General features: G+C 47.8%; 1 protein-coding gene across 8 annotated transcripts in view; it reads left to right on the forward strand.

The window, feature by feature from the left end:
- Nucleotides 1-21,691, forward strand: part of SHLD1 (shieldin complex subunit 1) — a 70,548-nt gene extending 48,857 nt beyond the window's left edge. For 7 of the 8 annotated variants that reach the window (XM_068940587.1, XM_068940580.1, XM_068940581.1 and 4 more), the window contains 3 exons: nt 7,588-12,208; nt 13,886-14,055; nt 14,934-21,691. In XM_068940587.1, the coding sequence (XP_068796688.1) occupies nt 7,588-7,633 (46 nt within the window). In that variant the 3' untranslated portion in view covers nt 7,634-12,208; nt 13,886-14,055; nt 14,934-21,691. Of the gene's footprint in view, nt 1-7,587; nt 13,283-13,885; nt 14,056-14,933 lie in introns of those variants that run through there. The other variant, XM_068940585.1, reaches the window with a different exon arrangement.
- The last annotated feature ends 5 nt before the right edge of the window (nt 21,692-21,696 follow it).

Raw genomic sequence — 21,696 nt, forward strand, 5'->3', positions numbered from 1 at the left:
ATTTGCAGAGCATCTGGAAGTGCAGTATCTTTTCTTTGCTGTTTGTCTCGCTAGAAACAAAGGGGTTTTTTCCTGTCTGTCTTACCTTGGAACTATGAGAACTGTTGTCTTTCATCAGTCCTTTCTCGCCTCCGTGAGAGGTGGTCTTGCATGACTCATGTTCCCCAGGGACTTTTTTTTACTACTTAGGCAAAGAGGTGGCCATGGCAGATCTCTTTCCCAATTCTGATGTTAACTAGCTAGTAACCAAACTGAGGGTCTGAGTAAAAATTCCTTCCCTAGTGGTTAATTAAGGCTCATTGAAAAAATGTCCTCATGTCAGAAAGCTAATAGTTTGCGAAGTGCTTTTTGGAGTCAGCTTGGAAAAAATAGATGAGACTTATTTCTAAGCAGGAAAAAACGTACAAAAGCAAACAACCCATTTGCTTTAGCTATGCAGTGTGAGTGAGACTGCTCCTTCAGGTGCTGTAAACACAAACCCATTTTCCTTTGTACAATCCCTTTTGAATTTTGAGCAATGACAATCAGGCAGGCAGCATTGTTTCTTGCTAGCTTGGAGCACCAGGCTTGTGCTTTCTGAAATAGAAAGAGCTTAAAGACAAAGCTACAATTTAGCCCCAGACCGTATGTATAAATATAAGCATTGCAGGTTGTTTTTTAAAAAAAAAAATTGATTTTTTTTAAACAGCTTCTGCCTGCTCATAGGAAGGAAGGGGTCAAACCTGGGTCAAACAGCTGTGAACCCATCCATGGGCAGGGCAACAGTGTGGTCCTGCTGAGGAGAGGGCTGCTTGTGAGGATAATTCTTTCACCCCTGGAGAAATCCTATCTGAATCAGCACTGCACAGCTGAAGCCCAAGGCTTGGTTTGGGGATACCTGTGTCAGATCCTGCCTGTCCCTGTGTAAAAGTTTTGGGGGCCTGGCTGAGGGTATACCGATGTCAGGCTTTTATTTGGGGTATAGGCAGAGGTGATAGTATTTAATACTGGCTGCTGCTGCTTCTGGTGGTGCCTGTTGCCCTGGACCTTGGGGCTTGGTTGCTTAGAAACAGGTTTGTGAGAAGACAGTGGTACCTATCTCAGCTTTCAGAAAATAAGGGGGGTTAATTTGCAGCAGTTCATATTAGCTGGATTGCTCTGTGGTTAAAATCCCTTGCTTAACTATTGCCTCCTCTGAAAGATTTCATTTCCCTGAGTTTTCTAGCTATCTTCAAAGTGTGGCATGGGAGGCATCAGCTGCAAGCTCTCAGAGCAAGGCAGAGCTTAATACCAAGTGTGACATTTGGAAGAGGGTCTAGGGGGGCATGTTATGCTTGCTTATTGCATTTCAGAAACGCTTTACCATTTGCCTGGCTTTTTATTCTTGAGTTTTGAATCCCTGAGGGAGCTGGGAAGCACAAGAGCCCTCCCCTTTCTGTCCAAGAATAATTGCTTACATCTTATCTTGTGCAAATTAACCCTCACCAACTTTTCACACTACATGCAGCAGGTCAAAGAAAAAGGTGGTGAGCCTGACTCAACTGTGGGCTCTACCCGGGGCGGCTACTCTGTTGCTACTTCCCTCTTCTCCTCCATACCCTGAACTCCTCCAGCCCTACCTCTGCTTTCCCTGCTTGCTGCCCTAGCCTTTCACCCAGCTTGTGGGGTGACTGCTGGCTGAGAGTCTGCAAGTGTCCCAGCTGAGCAGCTGGCTCTGCATGGCTTGCTGCTGGTCCCCCATCAGTCTGATGTGGCCCATGTTTCTCTTGCCCGTGGGTTAACAAAATAGTTGATGTCTTGTGTCAGCCAGAGTCTCAAAGGTCCTGTCTCACGAGCTGCAGCCTTGCTGTGTATTGTGGTGTGAGAAGGCTGTTCTGTGTCTTCAGGGAGCCAGCAACATAGCAAAGCTTATTATGTTCTTATTTTCACTTTCACTTCACTGCTTAAATACTCACCAGGAGCAAATTTTCTCCGTTTAAAACTGCTTTTTGGAATGATAATATCAATGAAAAATCTGTTTAGCTTTAGATGCGGGAAGGTTTTCCAAACAACTATGCAAGTGGAAAGCGGCTGTCTCTGCATGCAATCCTGCCTGGCAGAAAACAGTATACTGTAATTCTTCAGTATGGCCTAAGAAAGGCTTTAGGATCTGTCACCTACTTGAGGTGGTAGGTGTTTGTACAGCACCTAGCACAGTGGAGCCTGGACTTGGTATTTAGCTTTTTGGTGCTATTGGATTTCAGTTACTAATGTTTAAATTGCATATGAAGTATAATATAATATCCCTTTATGTCAGTGGGAATATGCAATCAGCAAATCCCATGTGGGTTTGTAACTGCTGCAGTGAATGGAAGTTTTGTTAATGCAAGTAAGGGCAATAGGATTTGTTCCCCAAAGTGTCCAGCTGCACCATGGCTGAGCACTCTTGTATGTCATTGCTGGTAGATCGAGGCGCTGTGCGAGATTGGGGTGTAAAGAGCTCCTGCTAAATTCTGCCTAAACTTGTTCTGTTTGCAGAGCAGTGTGGAATCACGTTGCCATGCTGATATGCTCACTCCTGCTGGAAATCAGCCAGGCGAAACATCCAGCCTATTGAAGGGAATGGAAGATGCATTTTTTTATGCATAGCTGTCTCCAGTGCTCAGTGCATGCAATTGTAAGGTTGCAGGCATGTGGGTAGCTCCTCAGCAACACAGGATTGGGTTTGCCTCTTATGCCTTTGCTGATAGATCATCTCCCCCCCCCCCCGCCCCCAGCAATGTGATTTGGCATGGGTATGCAGTCAGTGGGGAGCTCTGCTGTATTGCTGCTACTTGAACAAGGGATTTCCTTGGAGTGCTGACGGGACTGGAGCAGCTCTCCGCGATGTGCGTGCTGTTGTTGTATCACTTAGCAGTGACCACAAAGGTAGGGAGATCCTTTTCTATACGTGGAGTGACTGCATCTGCCTCTGGTCAGGTATGTCCTAGCAGGTTGGCAGGGAAAGAAAACATCTGCAGGGATGTCTGAATGACCCCCCCCTTAATGGGTGCCATCCATTAATCTGCCCAGTAACTTGTGATCTCATCCTCTTGTGTGACTCTTGCCACAGATGTGGAGAAGGTGTTGGCTTTAGTGCTGACAAGTCAGAGGGGAGAACTTGGGTAGGAGGAGTGTGCCAGGCAGGGATGTCCAGTGCAATGGACAAGTGGCTGATTCAGTGACTGTCATGGGAGGGCTGAGGAGCCTTTCCTCTTCCCCTCTGAGGAATTTTGGGAGCACCAGTGAGCTGCAGTGTGCCAAAGAGGCAGGTTTGGTGTTTAGTCTCTTGGAGATCTTAACTTGGCACAAAATCATGTTGGTGCCTCAGACAAGGCAGTGTTTTGAGCTCTGACATAGGTGTCCATAGCTGGAGTCCGTCCTCCCCAGCTAGAATAGGGTGTTTGGCTGTTCTCTAGCCACTCTGAAAAAACCTGTATTCAAGTTCTGCTCAAACCTGTATTCAGCTTCTGTTCAGTTGCCAAATATTGGTGACTTTTGGGATAGTATCACCCAAGGAAAGTGTTTCTCTAGCACACTTGTGTTTTTTCTGTTCAGCTGTTTTGTTGCTCAGCTTTATGGGAACCTTTGTTCAGGGATGTTTGTTCAGACAAGCTGATCCTAATGGTGTCTTCTGGCCTTCAGAGCAGATAGGATGGCCGCAGCAGGAAGCAGATGTGTTTTGTCAGAACATCTCAGCCAAGTACCTGAATAACCTGTCACTCTGGGATACTCTGGTTTCCAGTCAATCATTGACTTAATCATCGACTTAGATGATGCTAGTGCACATTCCTAACCAACATCTGATTGAACTTCAGTCACCATCATGAATGTAAGGGCAATTTGCATGTCTCCAGACTACTTCTATTGGAACTAATGTTTTTTTCCTTCCGTCTCCCCTGTTTTCTTGGTCATTGAGGGTGCCACAGCAGAGGCACCTGGAGAGATTCAATTGTTGTGCTGAGAAATCCACAGTATGTGGTCAAATTGTTGAAAGGGTCAAAGATTTGAACATCTGAAACTTCAAGATTCACAGCTGAGCTCAGCACTTATTTAAGAGTTTTTCCTTTCTCTGACATAGGCCAAGGTAGCTGCTGTTCTGGTGCTACATGTCTACCTCTTGCATGTGACCAGCAGTGCATCATGCAAGGAAATTGGCTAATGCCTTAATGCTAGGGTAGGGGGAAATCATCTAGTGTTGTGTGCTAGTTTGGAGGCTTTTGATGTATGAAATGTTATGCTGCTAATGCAGATTAAACCATCCTACTAGTGGGTCAGTGGCTGGGAGCCTTTGAGTTTTCATGCATTAGGATTGTATGCTTGAAGCTTTCTGGAGCTCTGTCACTAGAAATGAAAGGATAAAGTGGCAACAAAACTGGAAGGGTTAAAAACCCAGTGAAACGAGGATTAGAAAACTTGCTACACTGAAGCTTTTGTTTCCCCTTTTCCTGTGGAAGCTAATATCTGTCTCTGGGAAGTCTGGGAGGAGGAGGAATTAGCTTGAAATCACTAGAATTTAATGGAAAATGAGAGTTGAGGTTGGCTTGCTCTGTCTCTGCTCATCTGGATGAAGTTGTCAGGTTCCTATGGAGAAGCCATTGGCCTGTTACATGTGCTCCGGGCACCAAACTGGGAGTAACATCTTCCCCACCTATCCACTTTCTGTACCTCTGAGCAAGTTGCGATAACATGATAATCATGGGCTTGGAAGAAGGAATCAAGTCCAGTCTTACATCCAAACATGCAGTGCTGTGCTGGCTACCTCCCCTACTGCTGCTGAGCAGTTCCTTGCCAACTTGAGGGGAGCAGAGCAGGAGATCCCCATGGAGTGATGAGGTGAGTTAGTCATAGGTGCCCTCCACTCTGTTCTTACATGTTTATTTAATAAGGAAATCTCCCTAATCCTGAGATGTTATGTTTGCATTGTGCATGAAGCAGTTACTAGCTAAGGAAGCAGCAAATAACACAAGCCAAAACAAGCCTAATGAAGAAGGATAGCTGACTTTACACTCTGCCTGTATCTGAAGTACAGTTATAGGGAGCTCAAACAGTTGCCTGAGCTGCTTTTGCAAAAGTGCAAATAACATTGCAGACCTGTTGCATCACTTGAAAGCCCAAAGCAGGAGATTTCATTGTGTGCTTGGGGGTAGGGTTATATGCTGAGAATCACTTGCACCAGATGGGACTTTAAATTTTCATCAGCAGGGTTATAAACACAAAGAATATCTCTTTACCAGCCCTTGGGTCTTGTACTAATAAGCTGCAAATGCTGATCTTCAATTAGCATGGAGTGGGGGCGCAGATGAAATGATATATCTTCTTACTGATGATTATCCATCGTGTGAGAATGAAATCAAGACATGAGTAATGGCCTGTTTGGTTGCTTTTTTCTCTCCCCTTAACACCTGCTTGGTAGTATAAGTGAGTGAAAATTGTTAAATAATTTGGCTCAGACTCCCTGGTGATGAAACTCCACTGCAGGCAAATAAAGTGTGAGTTTTCAGCCCTGCTCATTTCTGCTCTGACTTCTGTAGGTGTAGTCTGAGACAGTACTGGGAAGTTGTCAGGGAAGCTCAGGAAAAATGCATCTTCTCAGGATTTAGATCTGGGAATTCTGCATCTAACTTTTTGTGCCTTGCCTTAAAGCTTTACTAGAAAGATAATCTGCTAGAAAGATAAGGCCTAGTGCTGAAAGAGGTATATAAATTTAAATCAGTAAATGAAAAAAGATTGTGCTCCTAATGAGTCCTTTCTGACTAATCAAACACTGGGATATACCCCTGAATTATTTACTGGTCACTCCTTTGGATTGTATGGATTGTGCCCCAACAGAGGATGACAACTGTATAGTTCATGCTGGCTTATAATAGTAGAACAGCACTGCAAAGGTCTCTCCTGAGATCGTGAAACCAATAGGATTTTGTTTTCCCTCTGACTGTGCAGGGTTGAGATTTGTAGCTGGAAGCAGCTACTGCTTTTTTTAAATACAGTAGTGAGCTGCACACAAGTAGAAAGGGCGTAGCGTGGCGTGGGGGTCTGCAACTGCTGCAGGAGTCTGAGCGCAAGTGATGCTCAATTGAATTATCAGAGATGCGTGATGCTTCTGTTCTAGCTGAACGGAGGCACCCAGGCTGAGAGATTATGCAGGCAAAGTGGACCTGTTCTGATTAGCCCTGACTTGCTACTCTGATGGCATATGCTGATATTAAAAGGAGGCCTCTATGCTTTTCTTTGTACTGCACTGGAAATGACATTGCAGGCAGAAGGAAAATTCTTAAAATTGCAGAATTGGAGGTGAAGTGAAATTGAAAATAAAGATCAAAGATAGAAAGTAGGGGGAGGAAGAAAGAGGTAATATGGTATGGCTACACAAATCCTTAATTTCATTTTAATGAGTCCCTGAGCCCTCAGGAAGGGGAGGGTAGCCCTTTGCACACCAGGAGGGAAGCAGCACCCTTCTGCCATCACACTGAGATATCCTTTGAAAGTGGTCTCTTACTGAAATAAAGGACTGCAATCCACTTTGTATTCAAAAGCCTATTCAAAAATAGACCAGGCTATTTTCTGATTCCCTCTGTCCTGCTAATGTAACTTGCAGATGATGGCTCTGCAACCTCTGGCTGAGCCCTGCAGAAGACTCTTGTTGGTGACTCAGGTGCTCAGCGGAGAGGCTGGTGAGGAGGTTTTGGCAGTGAGATTGCAGCTGGGGGGACTCAAAGGGCACCGCAGCCTGATCCCAGGGCCCTTCATGGAGGCTGCTTGTACTGGAAGCTGTATTTGGCTTGCTGAGCTTCCTGATCATGCCGTTGTCAAGGATCTTGGTGCTGCTGGTGTATTAATTATGTGCAGGCGCCTGGCTGCAGAGAACCCCACTGATTGCATTGGAGTGGAAGTGAGCCACAGTTCTGACCATCTCTTAGATGTGGGTCAGCAAGGCAGGAGGGCAAGAACTAGGCTAGAATGAGCTCTCAGCTTTTACATAAATGTCGTTGTCTATACAAATCCCTGCAGGCTGGGGGGAAGAGGATATAGTGCAGCTGGGTGGCCAAAACAGGACCTTGTGCTTCCACACAATCCCCTTTTGCATGCCTGAACTCTGTAGGTTTGATGGCTCTAGATCTGGTTGGAGGACAAGACTGCATGTGTTATCCTGCAGGGGTAAAACTGGGCAACGTGGAAAGGGAAATACTAGACTTGAGGGGTGAAGGGAGAGCAAGCAAACAGAGGCTGAGCTGCTTGAGTTGCAAACTGAACTTTCCTGTGGCTCAGTTGCCCCCTCTTTGGAAGTGTAGGTGACAGCAACCAGGAGGTGCGTTCCACCAAGTAGCTCAGTTGTAGCAGAAGGATGAGGCTAGGACACCTGTGAGATCCCGAAACACAGCCCCTCTGAGTCTATGCAGAAAGCCCCTCTGGCAGTCTGGCCAGAGTTTAAAGCAGTACTTCAGCTCACTCCTGCATGGAGTTTGTCAGCCAGATGGCAATGAGGAAGCGGGGGGGAGGGGAGAAAAGGAGGGGGAGAAAAAGGAGAAAACGATTTTGTTACTGGGCTGACCTGGTGACTAATGAGTTTCATTGATCTTGTGCTCACAGGAGAGAGCGAGCTACCATCTGCAGTTCCTGGGGGCTGTTCTGCTAGAGGTGCTGAGAAAGCAAATCTAAAAGCTGGGCTGTGTGAGCCTGCTGAGCCTAGCAACGCTGCACTATCATGGATGTATGAACATGACAGCGCTGAAGATTCCAGTGTCGGGAAATCTCTTGACAGCTTCTATGAGACGTACTGTGAAACACAGCTGGGCAGAAGGGATCCCACATGTGAGGCTGGGTCACGCTGTCTGTCGCAGAAGATTTCAGAGCTAGCAAACCGAGAGGGAACAAAATATGCCTTGCGTTGCCTGCAGATGGCCCAGGTGGTCTTGAACAGAGATGGGTGTAAGATTTTTCCAAACCACCCCACCACTGCTTGTTTCTCAAAGCCAACTGAGGGAGAAGTGATGGAAGAACAAATGAGAACACCTGGACTCTCAGATGATGTCCTGCAACTCCTCTTGAAGCAAACACGGATGGGGCATGGCCCTTGATGTCTTGCATGAGACATGAACAAGAGGCTGCTTGGCTTCTGCCATCAGCTGTAAAGGCTCTGCCTCTGTGTGGATGGCTGAGCTGTGCAAGTTTGCTCATGGACCTGGGATCCTGCAGTATGTAGCACTGCTGGCCTGGCAGTGCTTACTCCTGGCTTGCACCTGAGAGCAAAATGGGTCTGTGTGGTTGGGTGCCAGCAAGGAGGTGGCTAACGTGTTTTCTGACAATGCTTCTTTAGAAGTGTCTGTGCAAATGTATCAACCTAAACAGAGGTCATAAAGACTGATTGTGATCTGGGTGAGCTTTTGGGGCAGAAAAAGTGTGTGGGAGAGAAATACTGCTTCTGAGTAGGGTTGTTTTTTCTAGCAGAGGAAAGAAAAAGCCCTGTTGCCTTAGTGATGTTTCTAATGCTTCACATGTGCCAGTTGAATAGAGGTGTGAATTTTTTTTCTTGTCTATATGAGCTGGCAAAAGAGCAGCCTAAAATAAAACAGCTTCCCGAAGTGCCCTGCTGCAGTGTTTGCAGGGAAGCTGCGGTGCTGGAGCCTACTGCCCTGTTAGTTGACTGCTGGGAGACGTAGAGCACCTGGGAGAAACAGAGCTAAAAAATATCTCAGCAACCAAACCACCAGCTTGAGAATGCTTCAGTGCTGATTTTTCCAGCACTCTCCCTGCCCATTAGCCCCTGCTGGTTTCACCTACTGCAAGATCTGCCCCAGAGCTCTAAAAGAGGGAGCCAATGTTCAGTGCTGACAAGCATAAGACTATGCAAGACTTGATTGCTTTCCTGGTGTGTTGATGGATGAGGGGAAATGTCATCACAGATGTCTGAACCACAGGCTGCCCTGGGGATGACTTCTTTCTGATATGGGTCACTGGAGTTAGCTGCTTACAGCAAAGGTTTCCTTTATCTAACAAGCTCTGCTGCTGCAGATCCCCAGTTCTTGCTCTGGTGTTAGCTGGCAAGATCACCGTTGGCATCAGTGAGCCCAACACATGGGTTTCCAGGCTTGGCTTGTGGTGACAGTGTCACCTGCCTGATGCTGAGGGGTGACCCAAATAGCTAGTTCCCGGCTGCTGGCTTTGGTCACTGTCAGCTGTGATGTTTACAGTGCTCCAGGTGTTCTCCTGAGAGGGGGTTATCAACTATTAGAGCTACTATTGATTAATTTGCAGTTGATCTTATATTTCTGTTCTTGAATGATGTTTCAAACTCTTAGAGACACTTGGGTGGGAAAAGATAGTTGCATGGGTCTTGACCCAGGTTGCCAGGCCCATTGCTTTGATGTAGTTCTTGCTTAGCTTCACAGAATGCTGAAGCCTCTGGATTGAACTGTTCTCTGGAGGGCTTGCAAGTCAAAAGGTTTTTGTCTTCTCCAAACTTATTGTTAGGTTTTCATGAAAATTTGGAACCTAATTGTTTTATTACGTTTTCATAATGTAGGTATGTAAAGAAACAGAATAGAGCTGAGCTGGATGGATTAGGCTCCAAAAAATCCCATCGACTTTAATGCTAACAAAACAAGTTCAATGTTTAGGGGAGTGTGACAATCTTGCCAGATGCCTTACTGTGGTGTTGAGTCTAAGTATGTCTGAGTTAAAATACCTAATCATTCCTACCATAAAATGAACTGCTCTGTATCTGGAGAAACCACTTAATTTTAGGAGGTGTTTCATTGGGATTTTATAGCTCAATTGCTTCTATTAAGTTAAACAGGACTGCTTCATGGAGAATAAACACCCATTACTCCTTTTCACACTTGCTGCTAATTAATTTTTTACAAACCTGTGCTGGAACCTGCTGCATGTATTTCTAAGACTGCTGAAAGCCAAATCATTTGCATTACTCATTTCCTGATAAATGTCTCCTTAGTTTTCTCCAAGACAGAACTGAATGCACCACTCTCCTGTCAGGTGTTCCAGGCTAAAACCCCCCGGTCCCTTGGAACATGTTTCATTTTGAAGTGCAGTGTTTGGTGTTTTATGATGCTGCACAGAAGACATTGTAATATTGAATTATTGCTGCTAAGCAATAGCACAGGTGGTCCAACATGTCTGTCTGTGTTCATTCTGTGCAAAGTTGGGTTTTTACAGCCTAAGTAAAAGGGAATCTTTTGGGACAGTTACATTTAAGACTAGTCTTCCGAATCCACAAAACCACTATTTCACAGCCTACTTCCTTGCAAGAAGGGGGCGAAGAGGAGCCTTTAGGAAAGGCAGAAGCAACTATCCAAGGAGGGATCAGCTTCAAATGTGTAGGGCTGCCAGGACGTGCTTCTCTGTACCAATCCCTCCTCTTGCAGAGCAGGATGGCTGGAGACAGCCCTGAGACATCTTCTACTGCTGTCCTGGACCCCTTCCCCACCAGGTTCAAGCTCTGCCTGGCAGCTCCTGTCCTGTAGCCAACTACCCCAGCACCCTTCTGCCAGCCTCCACTCTTTCTGCCTTTGGTGCTGATAAGATCTCTGGGGGAGGTTTTGCTTCAAAGTGAAATGGATCTTGTCTTTGAGCCCTGAGAACTTGATGTCAGTGAGCAAAGGAGCAGCAAGCCCATGCACAACCACTTGGAGGCATCCTGGCCCCTTTGCTGTTTTACTCCTGTTGCCAGATGATGACTGTCTTCATGGCTGCTTTCACCTGCTGGTGCATCCCCTGCAGGGGTGGCTTTCTGCAGTGATGCCACCTGCTAAGTGGGGAGGCCTCTGTGCCCTTTGTTCTCTGATGCAGATATGGTCAAGGAAGCCTGGAGAGCAAGAGGGAAGTGACGTGTAGGAGGGGACAGCATTTGGGCAAAGAGGAAAAGAGATGGGATCTTGCAGGTCAACATCTAGATGCCTTGCTACTGCAAGTACTCCAGTACAGCTGTGCTGTTCACTCCAGTTGGAGTGTCTGAGTGTCAGTGCCTTTGAGACAGCTGTTATCCTGCCAGCTCAGCTGCTGTGACCTCCTATCCATTCCCTCTCTGTGCTGGCTGGATCCTAGTGCAGGTACCTGAGCCTTGTGCCCATCACTCTCAGCTGTGGCTTCACATGAGGGTGTTATTCCTGCTTGTCTGGCACAGCTGCTCTGCTCTACAGGCCTTCCTCACAAAGGCAGTAGAAATTAGGCTGTTGACTTAAACTGGAGCAGAAGGAAGGCCCCTCTGGCTCAGCTGGCTGCAAAATAGGGCAGAGATGTTTGGGCTTGGTGCGGCCTCTCTTTGCATATAGGTTTATCAGGTATACTGGGGCTGTCTGGGTTAGGGTTACTGTCCTTAAGTCGTCATGAAGCTGATGCATGGCTTCTCCATGGTTCTGGCTGATGTGTTGGTTTGCCTGCATCGTGACCACCCCAGCTCTGTCACAGCTATGAGAGCACTAATGCTGACAGATGTAGGGAGCTATTGCCAAAGAAGGTGCTCAACACAAATTGGATGTTGTTGCATGTAATTTTTCTCCAGCGCTGATGTCAGTGCCTCAAATGCTGCCTCCTAATCCTTTTGTAGACTTCTATGGCAGTGTTAACTCACCTGGAAGCTGAAGGCACCCACAGGAGGAGCGAGGTGGCCCTTGCCACTTCTTGGGTGCCAGCTCGCTGGGCTGCAGGCTCAGCTCTTCCACTGTGTGTGCTGGGCAAACTGCTAAGCAAGGAAACAAACTCGCCCGTGGACCTGGCTAGAAAAGAGCCAGCATCTGGTACCTCTGACTTTGCTGCTGTTTGAGAAAGTTGGAGACCTAGCCTGTGCTTAGGCTAGTAATAGAAAATAAACCCTTTGGTTCCTCTAACATCTCAGATTTCTGATCAGACATTTACAGTCCAGCAAAAGAAAAGGGATAAGAGGCCCTGTTACCCTTCCTGTCTTTAGGAAATGAGATGCAAAGACAGGAGAGAGACAAGGTGGATGCTGAAAGAGCCTGAAGACGGATACTGGCAGGGGAGAGCATGAAATGCTTCTGTTCTGAAGAGCGACGTAGGCAGAACAGCCGGGATGCAGCTGAAATATAGGGATTATGACTCACAGCTACAAGTCTTGGCTGGTGTTTGGCAGAGGGCTCAGCGAGCTCTGCGCTGCTGTAATATGCAGGCTTGGAAGAGCGTGTGCCCCCCGCAGTCAGGAGCGCTGGCAGTTTCTCTGGGCCCTGCTCACTTCCAGGTACAATACGCAGCTTGCGCCAATAAGCGTGCCGTAAATAGATACATGTCTCCTGCTGGGACAGAAGGGACAAAGAGTCCCTTGGAGGCTGTTTCTCTGGAGCAGGCGATACTATTGATGCAGGTCTTGTCTAGAGGGGAGGGGGTGGGTTGTTTTTGTTTTTCTATTAGGCTTGAAATTGGTTTCCCCTCTGGAGTATGGGGCTTTCAGCACCTTCCAAAAGGTTATATTTCATCTTGATTTGGTGGGTGATAATGCAGCATCTGGGATGTGGTTTCGAATGGTTGGCAAAAGTGGGTCTTTCTGCATGGTTGGAAATGCTTGCTATGGGGGTCTCAAACTGCAGAGTGTTTCTAGGGTCACTGACTTCACAGACAGAGCCTCCACCCTGGATGGAAAATGAAGGGGAGAGGGGAAACCATGGCCTTGGCGAATAAAACTGGAAATGATGCGTTTGCGGCTCCCTTCTAGAAAACAGTAGTGAAAGTTCAGGAAGTGGGAAACCTCTTCCCAAGGTCGTGATGCAGGAGGATGACGCATCTAATTTCAGGTGGATGTAGCATAGCTTGGTATAGAGAGGCTTTTTGCTGTGGGTTTTTCTCCCCTTTTGAAATCAAAGACATGAATCAACCCAGCTCTTAATCCAAACATCCATGCTTTTGAAGTGATCTAACTTCTCCCTCGGCCCTATCCCTACGTGTATGTGTAGCAAAGGATGACAACTCCTATCTAAACATTCCTGCCCTTGGGATATCTGGCACCGATTTTGGTGCTGCCGTGACCCTGATGCGCTGCTGAGTGTCCTCTGTCTAGGTGTCTGTTACCACAAGGTGCAAATCTGCCTTCTCCTGTCATGTTGTTGTTCCCTGAATTTCAAATAGGGCTGCCTGTTGCTTGTTGGGTGGCCTTTTCCCCCCCTCCTTGCTAGAGGCCACAAACAGTCACAGGCTCGTTAATTTTCATCTAACTTCTGCTTAGCTGCCCTCAGAGGGACTGAAATACTGGCCTGGAAACGTGGCCATCCATGCGAAGGTAGAAGATGGCTCCTTCCTTTCACAGGCAAAGATTTTTTTTTTTTTTCTTCCTGCAGGTATTGAAGCGCTGAGTGCAGCTTTCAAACACATCGATGCTACTAGACTTCATGTAAGGTCCTTATCTAAAGGTCCTGGGTTTCATACAGCTCTCCCTAGCCAGTGCGGTAGCTCCTGGGAAATGGTTTGCATTCCTTTCTGAGGAAGGAAGGATTTCCGAGCCCTGCCTGGCTGAAACATGCCAGGGCCCTGGGGAGGATTCATGCTGGAGATGTTTGGTTTGGGCATTTACCACCTTGGCTGGCCCAGCTTCCCTCGTGGGCCGCAGGCTGACTCATGCTGCGGCAAGCGCAACCCCCTGCGCTGTGCGCGCGAGCCTCAAGTTGGCCTGGGGTTCGTCTTCGGGCTAAATCCGGCACGTCTGAGGGCTATGTCCGCAGCTGCTAGCCACGGAGCATCGCCTCCCTATTCCCATGGCAAACCTTACGTAAATGTCTGATCCAAAGCCTTTAGTCATCCTTGACAAATTCTCCTACTATGGAGTCGTTGCCCACTTCCCTCTGCTGGGAGCTCCTCCAGGACGGTTGGTATTGATGGCCTCGCTGGTGCCGACTCCGACTGAATTTTTATTTTCCCTCCTACGCAGCTTCTAGTGGGAGGTGCTGATTCATGCCTGAGGCCGGCCTGATCCGGGAGCCAAAAACGAGTTGGGAAGATCCTCAGCTAGCATCAATGGAGCCACTCCTGTCCCGTGAACGGAGCCGGGGCACTTTATACCAGCGGGGGATCCTTCCCCTGGGATTTAAGTGTTTTGCTGTGCGTGGGTATTTTGGGACGTATGGTTTCTAAAATGAGTGTGCAACAGGCAATATACCTTCTATATAAATGCATCTGTTCCATTATTGAGTGTAGGTGATGGGGGGGCATATGTCTTCCCACTACGTAAGTTCATTTTAAAAATACCCTGCTCTGTAGGCTTTCCCTAATGACTATTTTCTCCACGTTTTTATTAATCAACAACATATGCTCGCATTTCTTCCTTAAAAGCAAGAGCTGGCACATAACAGAACATGAAATAATAAGATGTGATTAAGACAGTAGCTGGAGCTAAGCAAAGCCAGAAAGCTCAAGGCTGAAAGGTCAAACCTTTATTTAAACTGCCTTTGCAGCAGCCTGCTTGTTTGCAGACTCTGTGAATTAAGAAGGAAAGTCTTGTAAGGAAAGAACATCTGGCATGGAAAATCTCACCGCAGTCTGAGTTGGACAAAGTTTTATTAGCACTAGAAAGTAGGTTCTTGTAGTGGGAAGTGTCAGTCAACCTCGAGGCAGGTAGCGTTACCTGTAACAACAGCATCTCGAGGTAGGACGCGGGGCACAGGGCCAGGGATGGCTGTTAAACCGAGGCTAAAAACAGCAGCTCTAGCCAGAGATGCAGAATGATTCTGTGATTAAAAACGCTGAGGTGGGGGTATGGGAGGGCTCGTTTCGGTGCCATGCCCCACAACTCGCTTGCAGTGTGACCTGAACAAATCAGTGTATTCCTGAGTTGCTAGCAGCTGTTTTGGATCGCTGAAAGCTTCAAAGGAAGAGTAAGAGGGCAGGGGATTTATTCCTGTATCTCTGCCAAAGAGGAGCTCCTCTAAAAAGGCTCTACTTAAGCACTGAAATAACACCTTTCTGTCCTTGTGGTGCAGGGCCCCTTGCGTAAGGAAAAGCGACTCGCTGCATCTACTCTGTGAAGTTGGCATGTTTTGCCATCCTTGTCCCTGACCGTCTGGACCGGGGGTCCCTTGGGGAGCGCCTGGTTGCCCTGGCACAGGGAGACACCCAAGGCCAGGTATGCTGGTGGGGAGCTGGGCTGGTGGGGAGGCAGAGAAAGCAGTGAAAGAAGCAGGAGGTCCCGCTCGAGCGGGTTTTGTTGTGTGTGAGCTTAGACCGTTGCTCAGAGCTGCTGCAAAGGCTTGGAGGGCCTTGCCGCAGGCAGCAGTGGATCAGGCTCTAAGTTTAGTCACGCACGGGGTGAGGGTCAGACTGGTTTTTGGGCCCCTTCCTCACATTGCCACCGCCACGTGGCATTTGCACTTGGGGAGATGAGGTGCCATCAGCAGCAAGCCTGCTGTGAGGAGCAAGAAATTAAGCAGGTAAGCACAGACGCTCCTTGAGCAGTGTTTGAGCGTGCCAGATGTCCTCGAAGGGCACATCCTCCCTCTAAGGCTACTAATGTTATTAGGCTGAGTCAGCCCTGCTTGCAAGGCCCCAGAGTGCGCAGCGATAGGGATCTACCACCCTGTCTGGGCTGCGGGGAAGGAGGCGCTGAAGCTGTTAGCGAGGAGGAGTTGGCTGTGTTCATCCGTGGGTGAAGAGGAGGAAGGCTCAGTGCCTTGCATCCCCCTCCAGCCCCAGGGTTACGACTGGATGCTGGGCTTCTCATCAGGGCTTGCACCAGCATATGCTTTTTTCTTCCCCCAAATGTATTTAAAATACTTTCTGCTCAGCTTTTAAAACTTCACGTGCTTTTTCTAAAAGAAAAACCTGTGGCCCTTCTGGCACCCAACACGAAGATGCTGAGCACCCTGGGGAGGGTTGACAGCACCCTCAGCCGTGGGAGCTCAGCTCCCGGTGGGTCTGTGCTGCCTCTGCCAAGTCTGGAGAGGGAAGCAGTGGCAGGTTCCTGCGTTGATCCCTCTAGGAAGCAGGTCAAGGCTCTTGACATCTGTCAGTTTCTAGGATGTTTAAGCTTGAAAGAGGTTTTTTCTGTATTCCTCTGCCAGCTCTGTGCTGGCTCTACATCCCTGGCGAGGGGCCCAGCGTGTGTGCTGCAACAGGCTTCGCCCGGGAAAGCTGCAGAGGCGGACGTGTGCCATGGGCAGCTCTGGCTGGTGGTGATTTCCCCCAGGTTGAACATTGGCAAATGTGCCTGTTGCTTGCTCCTGGGGGCCAGCTGCAGCAAACCGCCGCTGCTAGCGCTGAGCGGCACTCCTCAAAAAGTGGCGGTCCTCCAGGGAGTGCGATGGGAGCCTGATGTCCGTTCCCAGGCAGCGGCAAAGTCGCAGACCTCTTGTCGAGAGGCTCGTAAGCGTTGAATTCGTACAGTGTTAATTCTGCTGCTCGCAGAATAGCTATTTTACGCTGACAGACTTCTGATTTTCCTTGAGGAGACGGTGGGGTTTTTGGCAGGGATGGAGGGGACTGTTCAGGTTGCATATGAAAGCCTTCGCTCTTTGGGAGCAGGCAACCAAGAGCAAACTCAGGGTGCTCATGCAAGGAGATGCAATTGCTGTCACTTGGCTTCCGGAGCTGCTATCAGTTTGGCTTTTTTCCCTTTCTGGCTGCTTGTTCCTAGTGTCTTTACAAACCGCGAGGGCCGCTTTTTCAGAGGCGGGGGAATTGCTCTTCTCTGTGGTGCGCTGTGGTGGCAGGGAGGAGGTGGTTTGGCGAAACGTTGGCTCAGTGTTGTGATGCGGTTCCTCTGCCTCCCTGTCAGCGCGAGTTATCTGAAGCTCCTGGAGTCGGAAAGGGCAAAGGTAAGACTGGAAAAAACCTCACGGGGAGAAGGATGGTGGTGTCCTGTGAGCGGGGAACACCGTGCAAAAAAAAGCAACATCTCCTACGAGTCCTCTGTTGCCAATATAGTATTTTGCAGAGGAATTATAACAATTATTTGCCTCTAGGAAACTGTCCCTTCATCACAAATACAGGTAGTTGTCTCCTTACCCAGGAGGGAATGCCTGAAAACTGGTGTGTTTATGGCAAAGCCTAAAATGATAGGCCAGGGATGTGCTCTCTGGTCCCGGTTCTCAGCTGGCATCGTTTGAAGGTAGTCTCTAAAGTCACTGAAAATAGGCAAACCTACACCGATGGAGGATCTGCTAGGTATCGGTGGCTCCCAAGGCTGCCTTTAAACCTAAGCCTCTTAAGCCTTTTTCATAAGCATGCAGCATTTCACACAGAGCCTAAAAGACTTAAAATCGTGGTGTGCAAAAATGGGATTTTCTAGTGGGAAGGGATCTTAGCAAAGCCTCCTCTTGCGTCTGGGGGCTTTGCTCTCTCCTTTCTCATAAGGTCTTTTTGCAGCTGGGTTTCTGCTTTTAGTGCCAGTGTAAAAGGCGATTGAAAATCTCTTTGGCAATTCCTTTTGCTCAAGTGTGAGTACTGGTGTCACAAAGCAGACCTCAGCACCGTGCTTTAAGGCTGAAGTCATGTGCAAGTGCATAATGAGGGTTTTTTAGTAGAGACATAATCAGCAATAAAAAGCTTCCTTTAAGGTCAATGGTCTGTTGCAGAAATCTATATGTTTTTATCTTGCTAAACTGAAATTTGCTTCTGAAACTTCCATAGCGCTATCAACCTCAGAACGATATTATTCTTACCAAACAGAACCCTTGCTGGGAGTTGAAATGCTATAAATTATTTAAAGCAATAAATTACTAACTAAGCCAGCCTAGTGCCCCAGTCTGTAAATATGAAGGGGAACATACAGCAGTTGACAAAATGCAGGCAGAAACGCTGAATGGGACCGTTTCATTGCCTAAATGAAATTATTTGTGGCGCAAAGGCAGCTGTAAAAGTTGTTTTTGTTTAATGATTAGTAACACCCCAAATAAGGAGGGCTTAAGTCAGCAGTTGGGTTGCAGAAAGCAATTTCCATTCTGTTTGCAGGCTCTTCTCGCCGCACGAGCCCCAGATGTTTTCCCAAAGGGGCTCGCAAGCGTGGTTGCCTGCAGGCTTCACCCCCCCCGGGGTTTGTCTGGGTGCGCAGTGCCCGCGGGCCGGGGCGATGGCCGAGGCCCCGTGTGCTCCTGGCGCGATGCTGAGCGCCCGAGCCTGGCCGCGGAGACGCGCTGGCGGCCTTCGGGTGCCGCTGCTCGTCGTCCGGGGCCGGTCTCTGGTGGGAGGGTTCTGGGGTGCTGATATATCCCCCCCAGCAGAGGAGGAGAGGGAGGAGGTGGCTCCTGGTGTCAGCCGGGCAATTTCGTGATGGCTGCTGCTGGGGGAGGCTTTAGTCATAGTCAAACTCATAAAGCCGTGAGTAATCATTTAAGGGCTTTTTGAGCTTCAGTGGGTTCAAGGCTGTGTTTTTAGCTTGATGATCAGTCGATCTGGAGCGTCACGTTTTAACTGCGGCTCCAGCGCACCGCTTTCTGACACAAATCACAAATATACATACGTTCAGGTAAGAAGCAGCAGCACGGATAAAAGGAAGAGATTTGTGACCGAAAACCCTCTGCTCTGCAATGGTATTAAGCAAATTAGGACTGACTCTTGCAGGAGGGCAGGAAACAGGCGTTTTGTGGGGGGTATTTTTTTTTTTGTATTTTTCTGCTGATATCTTTACAGCTTTAGTGGGCTGTGAGTGCATCCACATGAATTATCTCAGCTGGTATAAGGCTTTTTCTAGAAGACCAAAGGAGTGTCTGTGCCTATATTTTAATATTCCTTAAGATCTATAACATGTCTTAGAGGCATATTCTAAACCTCTTTTCAGTTTGGCCATATAACATTTGGCTATTTCTGTAGTATAGATACAGTTCAGAAGAGCTGGAGTAAGGAGAGAGAAGGGTTACGAGTGGGCAAAATCCTTTTTTGTGAAGGACTGAAGGATAATTCAGCAGAGATTCAGCCTGAACTCGTGAGGGTCTCTTGGTTTTGAAGCAGAAATATTTTACAGGATTTTTTTTTAGATTTTCTTTGGGAAAAAAGCTCTGAGACTAGAGATTGGTAGTTGGTTTCTAGCAGTTGTTTCAGTGCTGCCCAAGAGCACCCGGCATGAACCAGATCCCCCCCCGCCTCCATGTGTGGTGCAACTCAAACACAGAGGGGAAAACAGTTGCCTGTGCTAAAGAAATCGCATCTATCTATCACACAGGGTCTCGTCGCAGCTCTTGACTGGAATCCAGTTTTCTGGTGGTTCGCTGCTATTCATGGTAAAGTCCATGTGCTAAGGACACATGTAGTGACAGGCATGTTTAACCTTGTCAGGATATGGGGGGAAAATGTCCCCAAAATATTTTGGTGGAGGCAAAAGGAGATGTGCGTTGTAGACTTGAATTAGAAGCCAATTATTGTGTAATCAGAGACTCAAGTATTTTTATATACTGGTGCATCCCATGGACCCTTCTGCTAGGAACGCGAATTTTTGGATGCTGTTTCAGGTGACAAAGTGGCTAAACCGAATGTGCAAGCTGAGCACCCGTCACAAGCAGCAAACGGCACCACCCCCGGCGTGCGCAAGCAGAGGCTGCCGCGGGGCGCGCGGGGAAGCGCTCACTCTTTCTCACAGCAGCATCGTTGCATCCCCCACAGGTCTGGCTCAAGCAGATGCTGTTCCTGTTACCTCTACCCTGGCATTTGTCAAACCTTCCCCCAGTCAGGCAAGCAAGCCCTGTCCATCAGCATCACGGTAGGTGCTCGCTGTGGCCTAGACAGCCTTTGCTCAGGATGAAGGAGGGGACCTGAACGCGGTCCTGACTGCCCCCCCCCCCCCCCCCCCCGAGGCTTTGGCTGGGGGTGCGCACAGATTTCCAGGGTGCATGTGCAGCCTTGAAGGGTTGTTCTGCCGTGTCAGGACCCCTCTCCGGACATGGCACAGACTAGCTCCCCTAAGCACCAGCCTGGTCTCTCTCCAGTTGGATGTCTGTTGGATTTTAACTCCTCTGAAGCCACTGCTCTGTTACCATACGAACGGGGAACTGAGCTGGGCACCTGATCCTGCTTGATAATATACACACAGATCTATATATACATGTATAATGACAGCAAAGCCAAAGTATCTGTGCAATCCCATGATCTGCCACGTTGCAACGGGCATTGAATATGCCTAGATCACCGCAAGGATTTTCACTGCCATTAATGAAGCTGAATAGATGATATCCCTTGAGGTGCTGGCTTTTCAGATTTGGCTGGTGTTTTTCTCCAGATCCATCCCCTTAGCACCCTCTGAATGAAAGAGATGAGTTTGTTCATGAAATGGGCTGCAGGATTTTCATTCGGTGAAAACTAATTGGCATCCTAGAATGAAGATAATCCTACCAGCACATCTAATTAGAGGAGAACAAACCCCATATTCCCAGAGCAGTCTCTCTCCAATTTAGCAGGAACTCAGGAGTAGACACGAAAACTTGCTCGTCATCCGTTGAAATTCTAGCTTCCAGCATGAGCCCAATGTGTATTTTTAAAAGCGTTTGTATTTGAGAGAATCCAGCAGGGTAAATACTGTTTATTCGTAATGTGATAGATTGTCACAACATTGAGGCATGAATATCACTGCAGCGCAAGTTCTGACACATCTGAAGTGAGGTTGAGGTGTGCCATTCACAACCCATCAACTGAAATACGCCGCTGCCTGCTGTAATCCCGACTTCTTATTGCACTCGGATCTCTTTGGGTTCTTTTGACAGGAAACTCATGCCAGCTGATACCTGACAGTAAAAGCCTGTGTGACATGACATTGTTTTGAAAATATAAGCTGGCCTAGATCACTGCAGGCAAGATGCTTAGCTTCTCTGTCCCGTTTTCCAGCACTGGATGCAGCAGTCCTTTGGATTGTGCTTTGAAAACCTGCCCGGATGCCAAGGATGTAATGAAATACTCCTCCTCTAGCTCTGTCCCTGCTTCTGTCACAGGCCTCTTGTGTGACCTGCAAGGCTTGTAAATCTTCGTGGCCTCGACTCTGCTCCAATCTGCAGGCATTAGTGTTTGCTCCCAAGAGATCCCAATGTAACTGATAGTAAAGTGTACCTAGCAGTGCTTTAAATCTATCAGTCACAGATATAGGACTTCTTGCCTCTTAGCTGGAGAGATCAGCTCTATGCCTGAGGCGAGGGAGTGTTTCAAAGAAGTCTTACAAACTGAATATAAATAAACCTACCTGCATAGAGGAAAACCAAAGTGAAGCTCAGGCTCACAACTGTCTCCTGCTGCAAGAAGGTTTTGGTAGTGGTTATTGTACCAGCTATCAACAGGACTTGGGCGATCCAGGTACTTGGTACGAATATCTTGCAGATACGAAAATAGTCCAGCTATTTCTATTCACATCTTGGATCCCTTGTCCATTTTGACTGTTGTATCCAAGTTAGGTATAGCCAGATAAGTGCTGAAATAAAGCAGCTACACAAGGATAACCATACACTGCTATTTGCATGCCAAGGGAAGCGGAGAACACTTAAATGGCAAACGTTTCACCTAAAATTCCTCCTAGTGAGCAGCTGAGGCCAGGCTGAATCCTCACACTTCACTTGGAGCCAGTGAAGTTCTTCATTGTATTTTGAATTCTGGTCTCAGTTGTACCCCAGTCAAGGCTGGTGATTTCCAGAGAAGCATCTCCCTGTAGAGATGCATCTTGTCCTATAATAGCTACTATAGGAACCGCCTGAGGGAAGGCGAGCAGGAGAAAGCGCAAAACATTGCAGCGTTAATTTGCTTTTAGTGGTGCCGCAAGTAACTGGGTTCTGTTATTTT

This window comes from Struthio camelus, chromosome 3 (genome assembly GCF_040807025.1).
Source record: "Struthio camelus isolate bStrCam1 chromosome 3, bStrCam1.hap1, whole genome shotgun sequence".
NCBI lineage: Eukaryota > Metazoa > Chordata > Aves > Struthioniformes > Struthionidae > Struthio > Struthio camelus.